Source organism: Danio aesculapii, chromosome 3 (genome assembly GCF_903798145.1).
Source record: "Danio aesculapii chromosome 3, fDanAes4.1, whole genome shotgun sequence".
NCBI classification, from domain to species: Eukaryota; Metazoa; Chordata; class Actinopteri; order Cypriniformes; family Danionidae; genus Danio; species Danio aesculapii.
The window spans coordinates 38,298,719-38,312,979 of record NC_079437.1 but is presented as its reverse complement, the minus strand read 5'-3'; the positions used below and the strand labels follow the sequence as shown (position 1 = coordinate 38,312,979).

At 34.5% G+C, this 14,261-nt stretch overlaps 1 protein-coding gene across 4 annotated transcripts in view; it reads left to right on the top strand.

Moving 5' to 3' along the window:
• Positions 1-14,261, top strand: part of axin1 (axin 1) — an 86,022-nt gene that overhangs the window by 31,243 nt on the left and 40,518 nt on the right. For all 4 annotated transcript variants that reach the window (XM_056453937.1, XM_056453938.1, XM_056453935.1 and 1 more), the window contains exon 3: positions 9,936-10,076. In XM_056453937.1, coding sequence (XP_056309912.1) covers positions 9,936-10,076 — 141 coding nt within the window. The remainder of the gene's footprint in view (positions 1-9,935; positions 10,077-14,261) is intronic.

The window sequence follows — 14,261 nt, the reverse complement described above, 5'->3', positions numbered from 1 at the left end:
TATACCTTATAAAGTCAGTATGTGACACTTTTAGCACCATTTGGAGGTGTCCACGTTGCTGTGAAGACTTGTGCGACTGCCTTTAAGCTTCTTTCCTGACCTTGAAAATATAATTGGCTGAATCGTAGAAAAGCTGAATTAAGATCGTGTGTAGGGTCGAATCGAGATCGCGATCTTTTTTTCGATTAATCGTGCAGCCCTAGCTCCAACTGTAATTAAACGCATAAAAGCAGCTATTCAAGCTTTTCAGGATCATAAAAAATACACAAGCAGATGTGCTGAAGCAAGTTGGAACTTGGAAATGTACTTTGCAACACCCCAGGAGCAAAGTTTGTGTTCTATAAATCATACTATAAAAAGGTATACTTTTTTCCCCATACTGTGATATGAAACCATGTTTGGTCACAAAAGAGTTATTTGAAACACTCGACTGATGATATGAAGTGAATTGAGTGAAAGTACGTTAGACGGTAAAACAAATATCTGTTAATTTCCATATTTTGTGAGGTTTCCATTTATTTACAGTTATGAAATGCATTATGGGTAGGCCCACATGAAATCTGCGCACGCAGAATTCCACAGATTTTTAGCCCATCGTTGATTCTGTTTATTTACATGTGTAAAAGTGTGTAAATTGATATTTATTCAGTTTTAAATTTAATTTCAGGAATATTATTGACTAATATGAAAATATTCATATGATTTATGTACAATGCAATTTGTACAGTAATATTTTCTGTCTTTTAGGAGATATATTATATGAGAGACTTGCTTTGTTTACCAAATAAAGTGGATCTAATTGGATTTGCATTTTAAACATTAAATACAAGTTAAAAAGATATTATTTTTATTCAACATATTAAGGTTTTAGTTCTATTACTCCAAAAATAATTCCACAGAAATTCACAGATTTTTACCAAAATTCGCTGCAAAAATAGCAAAAAATGTCAATAGCAAAAAAAATGGTTTGCAAACACTTACCTTAAAAAATAAAGTGCAAATCCAATGAATCCATTTTTTTTTCAGTGTACATCGCAAACGAAAAGATATCATCCATCCTTATTCTGGTCTCATGTGTGCTCTTGCGCTGTCAAAAGGTGAATGATTGGTCACACATACGACAATCAGATTGACAAGTTTACAAAGAATGAATGTGCTCCACTGCTCCAGGAGTGTGTTCAATTCTCACTGTAAAAATGCAAAGCACATTCCACTTGGTTACAAGTCACTTTCACTTTTTAGATCAGCACCATTATATACTTATTTGATATTGGTAGCCAGAATTAATATCTGTAGAATGAAACACACTAGGGCTGCACGATATTGGAAAAATCGGATATTGTCATATTTTGATTTTCTACGCTAAATATTGCAATGTGAATACAGTTTCACAAGGCGGTTTGAGCAATTTGACAGTTTTCTAGAGTCAAAAAGTATTCAGGTACAGAAATTGAATAATCACAATGCAAAAAAAAAAAAATGCTTTTCTTTGCTTTGTCTTGTTTCTAGTCCAGATATCTTACAAAAATTCTTAGATTAAGTAAAATGTTGTTTTGTTTTCAAAGTCAGATGAAATAAGTCACAATTAAGAGATTTTCCTTAAAACAAGCTAAATTATCTGCCTGTGGGGTAAGTAAAATAATCTTGTTTTCACTTTTAAATATAGATGTTTGGTTTAGAAAAAAAGATAAAAATTCTAAGTAAGAAAAACCTTTTATTTTTATTTTTACGGTGATTAAATACAATTCAGTAGATCCTGATCAACTATAATTCTGACTTAACATTGCAGGTCTTTGGGATGTGACTATTGCGAATGCTCGCATTGAGATAGCGATACTGAAATGATATATTATGCAGCCTCAAAACACACAAAATCAGTTTTACACATTGTCATGCTACATAATAGATTAGACATCTTGTCAGATCAGCTATGAACCACAGGATAAGCACACGCCGAACTTGTGTGATGAACGGTTCGATGTATTTATTTTTACTAAGAAATGTTGCATCCCTGGTACTAGTCACAAATGGAATTCATAAGTTAGAACTGAATAGCTGATGTCTTTATCATAAAGTGAATTACTAAAAAGGTAAGTTTTTATTTTGTAACAACAGAACTGTTTACTACTAGTCACAGTACTGGCAATTAATAAATAAGTACTAGTGTTGTCAAAAGTATCGAGTTCGGTACCACCTTTTCTGTTTGTACTCGAGAGCGGTGAACTGATGACCTTCATTGCTAATCATAGTCATGTTGAGTTCTGTTGAGTGCGTAAACATAATGGCCAATCAGCAGTGTTTAAAAAGGTCCTCAACTGCGCTCAAATGTTAGCAGGAAATGGATGTCTTGTAACATATCAGTACTGAACTCGATACTTTTGACAACGCTAATAAGTACTAGTATCTGTAGGCATTAGCATCCTATAAGTGTGTATATTTAATAATAATAGCCAATGTTTACTTATATCTAGTATTTTTTTTTTAAATACACGTGATTGAAGAATAAGTTTTGTCATGAAATTGAATGCTAGTATGTCTCATAGATTAAATGTTAAAACAACTTGCCATATTCCTCTCTCCTATTCTCCATTTCTGTTGTTCTTTCTGCCTCTGCCTGTTTCTTTCCGTCCCTCTGCTTGGGCTGGTCATAAAGAGATGTTTCTGTCTCGGTTTGTGAGAGGTTCAAGCAGTGCCTTGCTGTTCCCAAGTGCCAAACAATGAATAAGGCTCATGAAAACAGAGCGAGAATGCCATAGTCTGAAATAATACTAATTCACAACACTTCCTGCTCCTTTTGTTGTCGCTTTAAAATTATTCGCCACCACCTGCATGTGTGTGTGTTTTTTTTTAAAGCATTTCTGTTTGAAGCATACCTGTTCTTTCAAAAAGATGACCGTATTGTTAGGTTGACGGTGTTTTTCATTGCTGTTGTTTTCATCATCTCTGTGTCAGGCTCATATTGGGCATCCTGGATACTGTTCTATGTCTCAGTTGGCATGATGTGTGTTTGCTCAGTCAAATCAGTCTGAGGGAAGCAGAGGATGCTGTCATTAATATTGAAATGTGTAGAAATTCATATTCATGATGGCATTTTCAATACCACAGGACAAGTAATGGGATTTTGAACGTGATTTGTTTACTTAGAAAATGAAATATTGATGTATATGTTAAATAAACCAGTGGCATATATGCCTTAATTATTTATCAGTAATAAAATTATTTCATGATAAACTTTATAAAATACATTTCCTTCCTAAAAATACATTTTATTTTACCCTTAATTTTATGTTTGTTTTAAATGTTTAATTACATTTCAGTAATCAAAAGATGTAGTCCAGTCAGTTGAATTGAAGTTCAGTTCAGCAGACACTGAGGACACCAGGAGCATTGTGTGCACTTATGTGTAGTAAATGAAACTCAGACATTCATTCAGTTGCCAAATTACACGACAACTCATAGAGCTGACTGCATCTTTAACTGCTGTTATGTCCACATATTCACTGCTGCTGCTCTACAGTCCTGGGTTTGATTTCCAGAAAATGCATGCATTTGATAATGGAGGATGACTGATATGGGTTTTTTCCTCTGGCTGATGATGAAATTATGAAATTGGAGCAGCCGATGGCTGATAAATGATGCAATTTCTTTTTCTTTCTTTTATTTTGGCTGATATGTTTAGCCGATTGTTTTTTTTTTTTTTTTTTTTTTCCCTTTATCTATTAAAATGTAACAGTTAAGTAGTTGGAGACCTGACATTTACAGTTGAAGTCAGAATTATTAGCCCCCCTGTTAATTTTTTCCCCCAATTTCTGTTTAACTGAGAGCAGATTTTTTTCAACACATTTCTAAACATAATAGTTTTAATAACTCATCTCTAATAACTGATTTATTTTATCTTTGCCATGATGACAGTAAATAATATTTGACCAGATATTTTTCAAGACACTTCTATACAGCTTAGTGACATTTAAAGGCTTAACTAGTTTACTTAGGTTGACTAGGATAGGATAATTTGGCAAGTTATTGTATAACGATGGTTTGTCCTGTAGACTATCGAAAAAAATATAGCTTAAAGGGGCTAATAATTTTGACCTTAAAATGGATTTTAAAATGATTAAAAACTGCTTTTATTCTTGCTGAAATAATAGAAATAAGACTTTCTCCAAAAGAAAAAATATAATCAGACATACAGTGGAAATTTCCTTGCTCTGTTAAACATAATTTGGGAAATTTTTAAAAAAGTAAAAAAAATTAAAGAGGGGCTAATAATTCTGACTTTAACTATTTAAATAAAAGCATGCCCAATTAGTGCACACCTTTTAGATTTTTGACATGAATTTAATTTAACAAGCAATCACAAATAAAATAACTATTTTACATACAAATGCACTTGAAATCATAGCATAGATTGTTTTTCCATTTAGTATAGAAATAGTTATTTAACATATGATTTTGGAGATTTGATAGTAGGGCTGTGTGATATGGGCAAAAGAACCCCATCTTGATTTTCTTGATCGATATTGCGATTTAAATTTGAATCAGGGTATTGTGACTACTGCTTTAAAATATATTCATTTTAAATGTCTGGGCAAAAAACAAAACCTTTTTCCCCTTTGAAAACAATACATTAAATTTTTTGAAAGGTTTATAATATTTTGGAGCAGTAAACATGTCGGGCTGAATAATGAAAATAAATCATTGACTTCTGCTGTCTTCATTAGTTTCAAAAACTCAGATTTCTTTACAATTTATAACTGCATCTTTGGATATATTATATCAAAAAATGGCAATAAAAATTTTTACACACTCCTTAGAAACGATATTACAGATGATTTTGGCGGTTTTAAAACCCTAACTTTTCCAAACTGCGGTATACCTTGAAAACGGTTATCGTCCCATGCCTACTCCTTATACTTGGTTTTATGACCAAGTCATTTTCTTAAAATGATAATGAGCTTTATAACAATGATGTAACTGTAGAGACAGTCTCTGAATTTGTGACTAAAAACTTCATGCAGCTTGATTTGAAATACTTTAAGCTTAAGGCCTCGGTATACAGTGGTCCCTCACTATAACGCGGTTCACTTTTCACGACCTCGCAGTTTCACAGATTTGCTGCTTTTTTTTTTTTTTTTTTTTATTTATTTATTTATACAGCGCAATCTCCTCCCTGCCGTGTCTCCTGTACACTACAGAATGCGATCAGCTTGCCAAATTTACATAAATCTTCGATCGCTAGCAGTGTGACTCTGAAGTGCTGCACTGTATGTTTGCAAGTTTTCTCTCCACAGTGTCGATGAAACCATCAAGGCACCCAAAAGGCAGAGGAAGATGCTAACCATCGCACAAAAAAATTTACTTCTGGACTTGCTAAAGGAAGGTAGAAGTCAAGCTGTTGGGCGCCATTACAGAATAAATAAATGAAGATCAAATTGTTTTGATGTTTCGTTTCATTCTATAATAGTGGACTTATTTTGCTACAAAGGTTTGAACTTTGGGAGTGTTTAAACAAAAGAGAATAGTGTGAGAAAAGTGTATAAAGCGTATAGTGAGGGGTTTTACAGCCCGAAAACATCTATAAAATAAAGCGGACTACTTTGCGGATTTCGTCTATTGCAGGTTATTTTTAGAACATAACTCACACGAAAAATGAGGGACCACTGTACTTCAAAACGAAATCAAAGAACGAACTGAAATTACATCATTTAAAACAAAATCTGTCCAAAACAAAGTTATTTTTAAGCTCATTTTGGGAGTTCAAAACTAATATTGTGTGGAGTTTACTTTGGCTACATTGTTGTGTTTAGGGCTACACACGAACACCGTGTTCAAGAATTATATCCCATCAATCAGCATTTTTGGACAACTTTTTGCCCTCAAATTAAGAATGAAAAAGAGCTTTGAAGTATACCAGGCTTTATCTAATATATGCTTAATCAAATCTATACTTTAAACATAATAAAAACTAGAGGTGGTTGAAGGCTCACTAATTCAGTTACAAAAAGTTACTTCCATTTTCTCTCTTTCTTAATGGTTTTATAGTTCCCGCTGCAAAATCAGCTTCAGAATTAACAAATGAAATGTAAGGCCAGATTAGGAAGTAAGAATAATAAACCCTCTTTTCTTGAGTAGTGACCATGCAGTAGGGAACATCGCTGTTTTGCCGGTGGAATGGCAACCTGTTGCTAAAGGAGTCTGCTTCACATCATGTGTTATATAACATTTACCTGTTGCAAATGTGCCTGTGCCATATTTGGAGCCCTAAAAACTACAATAAAAAATGACACCAAGTGGATTTCTTGAGTGTGTTTTAAGAATTTTTAGTTTGGAATATAGAGCTGGAATATTGTTCTACATTTTTGTAATGTCTTTTAAGACAATCGTTTAATGTTAGAAGAACTTGAATGTAAATTAGCATTTTATTTATCAGTTGATTTGATCAGTTGTCATAGAGTAAAAAACATAATTATACACGGCTGTAATAACATTGCATAGTACAAAATGCTAGCTAGGGGAACAGACAAATCTTTTAAGCGTTGCAAAACTTACTCATCCTGCAATTTTCACATGACAGGTTGATGTCCTCAACTGTGTGGTATGTTGCTGTTCTTTGTTGGCATTAACTAATTGCGAGATAATTTGGTTTTCTGACAAAATGATTGTCTGTAGGTTGCCTCCACCCAGGCGAAAGCAAATTTTTAAGGTTAATTAGATGATTAGTTGTTTGCTATCATTAATAGAAGGCAAGGTTTCTTTTGTTGAGAGATTTGTGAAGTTTTTCATCTTCTCATCAACAACACAGACAGTAGGGCAGAGTGTAATCCTTATGACTAGTTGTATGTAATGTTGTCTGATGTAAGGATGCTCCAATCAGGGTTTTACATTTGAATGCAGTTTTGTTTTGGCATCCGAGTACTTTGAGACCAACTCTTTATGCTTGTTTTGGTTTTTATGTTCCCTTTGGGTTTTATGTTTAACCCTTGTGGATTCTTATTGACATTTTTTTTGTCTTTTTAAAATATATATGACTCTCTCAATGTTTTCCGACACTCATATTTGATTAACCAAAGTCAAACAAGTGGCCGTTTCACATCTGTCCCATCCATAACGGAGGGGTGTCACATCTATTACTAATAACTAGGCCCACACGGAATCTATGCGCGCAGAATTCCGCATATTTTTTAGCACATCTCTAATTCTGTTTATTTACTTGAATAAATGTGTGTAAATCTATATTTATTCAGTTTTCAATTTAATTACAGTAATATTATTGACTAATATGAAAATGTTCATCTGATTTATGAACAATACAGTTTGTACAGTAATGTTTTCTGTCTTTCAGTAGAGATATCATATGAGAGATTTGCTTTGTTTACCAAATAAAGTGGATCTAATTGAATTTGCATTTTAAACATTAAAGATATTATTTTTTATTTCACATATTAAGGTTTTACTTATTACACTCCCAAAATCATTCCGCAGATTTTTAGCAAAATTCTCAGCAGAAATAGCAAAAAACATCCGCAGATTCTGTCTGGCCCTACTAATGTCTATGAAATGTAAAATAAAATAAAATGAATCATTTTTGTTCTGTAAAGAGACAACTCTTATCATTTTGATTAGTGTAGACCATTTAAAGAACGTAAACAATTACAAATGCTTTGCCTTGACACTGCGTAGGTCTGGTACTAAAGCATTTCCTTTTGCGCCATTTTGAAATCACAAACCTGTCAAAACGAAATGACTAGTGCAAACTTTTCGAGTCTAGCTAAAGCAGAACAGAAAATATATTTGCAAAAGCTAACAACTGATAATGGTGTGGAATTACCAGACCCCTTAAATCATATACTGAGGCGAAAACTTTTCACCCAGAATTTTAAACGTTTACCTGAAGTAACGCATCCAAATATTTATCATTTTCTGGTTGCTACCGAGTGCGTCTACACGAAAGAAGCCGTAAAAGCATATCGTAGTCTGGGTGCCCACAATTACTTCCTTAGTGGAAAGGTTGGAAACGTTTGTTCAGTTAATGTGGACGACGTTTATATTTTGTTTAGCGAGGTTGGAGCAAGTCAAACGTTTAGCAACGAACCAAGCGCAGTACCTTTTTGAAAGCGACCTTGGAGGTTATTAGTAGTCATTGCACTTGCATGGCCAGGTAAGTCTGTGTGCTGAAAATAAATCGCATTGCGAACTGAATTCTATTGTATTGCTGTGTTCCATCATACTTTATAGCATACATATTTAATTCATATGTTTTGATTTTGCGAGCATGTGTGTGGTTCGGTGAAGTGTGTAATCATGTTGTTGCAATCCTTTTTGCAGTTGAACACTGTGTGAGAGAGGGTTAAAATGCAATAATATTACTGTGTACAAATGGTCACCAACCATTGTTTAGAATGTGCACGCTACCTAACCGGAAACCTACAAGGACTAAATACGTCACTTCCATATGTAAATGAATAGCGGTATATTGTTTCTTTTAGGTTGTACAGTTGATTCTTGGAATTTCTATAAAGTATGTTGTAGACTGTAAACTAGACTTTTTTTTGGTCACATCCATAACGCATGTTTATTTTCCTTATTTAAAATATAAAAATGTTTATAGATTGATATTTTTCCGATCCCTTAACTCTCTGGTAAAGCTGATATTTCAATATAATGTTAACATTTACTTTATACGCAAATTTATGTTTTGAGTTTTTACTGCAAATGTCACATCCATAACGCTGGAATTGCTCTTATATAATATTTTGGCTGTAACCGCATAAATTTAGACAAGAAAGTTGTGGGTTTATTAAAATTATAAATTGTGAATTATGTAAATGGGAATGTCCATTTCCCACTAACATTTAAGATCACATTTCCTACTTTAACATTTAATTACATCCGTCATTTTGCCATGATCACGTGACCTACCTGTGTAAGTTGTCGCTTCAATCCCATTCAAAAATTCTCTCGTGGAGCTTTATGGCTTAGTGTATTGTCCATCGGATGCACACTGCAGAGTCTCGCCTGAAGTAGTAGGTAATCCGGGTAGTACTCGCATACTGATTTTCGAATTCTATTAATTCGGACATGCTACTCGTCTCGCATACTGTTTTTAGCATACTATATAGTATGGAAGTATGTGATTTCGAACACAGCTGCAGTCATTTCTGTTGAACACATGAACACAATGGCAAATCAGCGTGTTTAAGAATGCGCTCAAGACCGCTTAAGCGGAAATGGACGTTTTTAAAATTTCAATACCGATTAGTACCAAAATTTAGACACTATTTCACAGTCGTTTCCTATTTTACGTCAGGTACATCCAAATGTTATATTATTGACATAAACAGTTTATATCGTTATATATAACCGTTAATTATATTTCAGAAAGATATAAAAGAGACTGAAACGAACAAGCAGTCGTACACACAATATCCATGTTAGCATATTTGATATGATTAAATGACTCAATAAATATTTTGTGTAATTCTTTGGGGTAAAAGAACACGGGAGCTTTATTAATTATGTTCATGATTGACAGTAATTTATTCATCAGTGCTGTTTAATCAGTCATTCATTTCCTCTCATTTAATTATCTAAATGTTGTATATTCAATTATTTATGATTACATTCCCTGCCTTTCCTTTGTTCATGTTGAGGAAAAAAGGTTGTTGCCCTTGGAGCGGATACTGAAAGCAGACTGGTGTCGATAGCATGAATGAATGGAATACGATTTGTCTATGGTGAAGTTGAAACCAACAGTCGAGTCATAGAGAGCGATTATCCACTGATTAATATCAGCTGAGCATCCTTCATATATGCCATTATGTCTGATATGCAGAAATGAGTGAATGTAGTGCGTTGTTTGTCCGAAATGCCCAGTGTTGTTTTGGCGGTCACATGTCTAACAGGAATCTCTCCTTTGTCTCGTTTCTCATCAACAGACACGCGTCATGGAGGGAGCCCGTCAATCCGTACTACGTGAACTCTGGCTACGCGCTGGCGCCCGCCACCAGTGCCAACGACAGCGAGCAGCAGAGCATGTCCAGTGATGCAGACACGCTTTCCCTGACCGACAGCAGTGTGTACGTACACATCCACAAACACACACACACACACACTAGGGCCGTACGATATTGGAAAAATGTTATTGTGATATATATTGTGATATTAGGATTTCACCAAATGACTTAAATAGCTCTATTTGGAAAGAACTTATTAATTTATATTGATTTGGATGAAAGATTTATAATAAACAAACTGTAAGCATAGATGAATACAACTGAGCAAAGATAACCGGAGATAAATAATAAACGGAGTCAGACTGTGTTCAAGTACATAAATCGATTAATTAGGTGTAAAATAACACTTTATAGCAGGGCTGCACAATATATCGTTTCAGAATCGATATTGCAATGTGTGTCTGCAATAGTCACATCGCAGGATATGCAATGTTGAGGGATTATAGTTGATCATCACAACAATTGAGAATAAAAGATTTGTGGTGTCATTGCAAAGTAGAACCATAATAGAGTGAATCTTTATCATTTGGATGTGTTTTAAAGCCATTTTAGTGAATTTAATGAGAATAACAACATTTGTACAACATTTGTAGCTTTATTGAAGAATATTTTTGCTGAATTAGTAATACAATGAAAACTATAGTGTTTTACATTTCATTATTCAATTTCTGGACTTGAATACTGTTTAGCGCTCTGAAAACCATAAAGCACTGTTTATTTGACACTTCTTTGCTCTATTATAATTATTTTGCTTGCAGTTTGTTTATGAATTTTATGGACGGTTCACACCCTTACAAAATCACCCTAATCAATCTAAATTTAATTTTTTTCTCTTAATAGAGCTATTCAAGCCATCTGGTGAAATTGTATTCATATTGCAAAATATATTGCTGAAAAGCAAAATATCACAATGGCAGATTTTTTTCTCTCTCTCACTCTCTCACTCTCTCACTCTCTCTCTCTCTCTTTCTCTCTCTGTATGTGTGTATATATATATATATATATATATATATATATATATATATATATATATATATATATATATATATATATATATATATATATATATATATATATATATATATATATATATATACACTTTTATAGCATTCATCTTATTAATTATAAAATCAAATGAAATGTTTTTAACCTCTGAATTGTATGATTTGTTGTGCACAAATGCCATAAATTCTCTTGAAACCCTCACACTGTCACATGCCATAAAAACACATGCAAGTTTAATCTTAAGCCCTATTTGGATGGGACTAGTTTTCCAAACCACATTTAAGTTAAAATTATTTTCAGCCAACGTTTGCTATTGTGTGTATGGATTCAGACTGAACTTCTATGTTTGTTATGGACGTAGGAGTGTCTGTTTTACATGTTGGCATTGCACAAGACCACATTTTCAGTATGCGTGGATTGCGTAATGTCACTGTCATTCTGATCAATAGTGAAATAGTGGCGAAACAGAAAGTGACGTGATGTTGGAGTCGGGAGGAAACAAGTACTTATACCTAAAACTGATAATACAATGAGATGTAGTTTTTTTTATGGAGTTTTAATCTTTATTTTATAGGACAATGTAGAGAGGAGACAGGAATGAATGGGGAGTAGAGAGAGTGGGGAAGGAACAATAAAGGACCTCTAGCCGGGATTCGAACTCCGTGCTTTCATGTCGACGCAAGAACCACTGGGCTATTTGTGCAAACATTGATTTCATTTCTTTTATTTTATCGCAGGGTAGCAAACACATCTACATTCTTTATCAGTTCTTTATCAGAATACTGGCAAACTAGACATTGTATGCAAGTTGACATTGACTAAAACCAAAGACTATAGAATACACAAGAAGTGTCCCTTGTATAGTTCTGAATGGGCAAAAGTGTAACGGTCAACATGGCGAATGAAGCTCCTCCTTCTAGTACTGGAGCCAATCAGCGATCGCTATATACTGACGAATCTCTGGGGGAGGTGGGGGGTGGATCAGACCAACTGTGTGTTTCTTCAGATTTTGTGTGATTGAAACATTTAGAAATGAAACTTAAGAGTCAGTTGTTGTTTAATTTTATTGGTGATTCCTAATATGTAATGTAATCGAAAGCTTGGCAAGCAATTAAGGAGGATTTGATGTTTCCCCATTCAGACAGAATACCTGAGCATACTGCACGAGAGGCGTTTCAAAGATGGCCACCAAGTGAAGGGACTTTGCTTAAAAAGCCAAGAAAACGCTAAAGAACAATCACAGATATTTGCATTCAGATGAGATTAGATTTCTGATAGGGCCATCCGGTTTGCTGAAAAACAAGAGGTTATATGTTCTGGAATTTTACAGAGGTTGTGTGAGAAAAAGACAGACTCGACAGATTAAATCGAATGGGATTAAAATCACAAATGTTTGATAAACTGTAATTTCTCCAAAATCGCCCAGAAAACTAGTCCCGTCTGAATATGGCTTTACTCCTTATGGTCGCAAATATCTGAATAGTCACTCATGGTAAAGTATAATGCCGACTTAACATTGCAGATCTTGTGACTATTGCGGATGCATACATTGCGATATCAGTGGCAAAATGATATATTGTGAAGCCCTAACACACACTGATCCATCCTCACCACCGCAAGCTGCCGGAACATTCCATCCGAGAGCTTAGAGCGATTCAATTTCACCACATCGTCTCGAGTCAATTTGGCCGGATTTCCCTCCTCCTCCTCCTCAAAAAAAAAAAAAAACTTGCCAATTCTGCAGAAGCCCAGATATTTCAGCGATCGAACGCAAGACAAAGCTGGATATTACTTGTCATTGGCGTGTCTTAAGCCCAGGCTGGCAGCCTTTAGTGGAGGCTGGTCTCAGAGCAGTGTCTCATGCACGCAGAATTAGTGGCATTTCCCCCCAGCTCTGCTCTGGGAACAGAAACAAATCTGCTCTCCTCTGAGGAGGACCATCTGCTCATTATCCACACCAATGAAAGCTTCTAAATGTCATTACTTATGCTAATTATAGAGCTTCAAATTGGGAGGTATGAGCCACTGCAGGCTGTAATTTGAAGGCATTGACTTGTTTCCCTTCAAATTAACTTTCCCTGAAAACAAAGGAAATGGCCTTCACGTTCACTGTACACAAGCAGGTTACAGAAGGGAACAGGAAATGAAAAATTGAAAACAAACAAGCCCTGAAAATATGTGTGTTGGCCTTAAGCGGAATGAAAATTTGTCCACTCTTTTCACGACTACTAAAATATGTCAATAATTGTAAATGGCTGATGTGAGAGGATGTGGTCGGCTATTTTTTTTTCTTCCATTTACGTGGAAGTGATCATATATTTTAAGCTTTTAAAATGTATTTTAAACCCACTAATGCAGCCAGCTGTCATTCCTTTTGAAACTGCACTGAAATTCTATATATTTTAATCTTTTGCTGTCATAAAATGTCTATTTTTGGTATTGTAGGGATTAGTTGTGACCTTCCATGATTTTTTTTTTATAGCTGATTCAGATTTACAAATTTGTTGTAATTCATTTTTTTTGAGAAGGAAAAGACTGAGCTTTTCTTTTGCATCTGTCTTGCACATGTCTCCTCTCTGGCCTCAGTTTTGAATGCTTTGAGTTTAAATTAGTACAATGCAGTTTGTTAGCAAGTCCAGATAAAATAAAAGGAGGCCATTTTTCCAATTGGTATAAATATGTGATAAAATATGTCTCTTGTGACCGATTGTGTTCAGGATTGGATTAAATCCTTAATTTTTCCCTATTATCATTTACATTTAGAGGAGATAAAAGAAACTTGTCACAAGTCACTTTCATAGCAAGCAGCTTTATTTTGATCAACCTGATAAATCCACAAGAGCCACTTAAACCCATTGTGAATTCACCATATTGGGAAAACATTTACCCCTACACTGTAAAAAAAAAAGTTGACTCGACCTAAAATTGTAAGGCAACTTGCTGCAGAGCTTTTTTTTTATTTAATTTTTTTTAAGTTGACTCAACTTAAATCGAGTCAAGTGCAGTACTTGGGTTGAAAGTTGACAACTTAAAGCTCTGCAGCAAGTTGCCTTACAATTTTGAGCTTTTTTTTTTACTGTCTCATCTCATTTTCATCAGCTTTTCTGACACCGGGTTGTGGGGGCAGCAGTCTTATACCTCATTCAGACTAGCAGTGACTTTGTAGCTGCCCGTCGCTCTGGGTGGTGACCGGCTGCAAACGCAGGTCTGTGTTGGTAAATACAGCACGAATACAACTGTTCT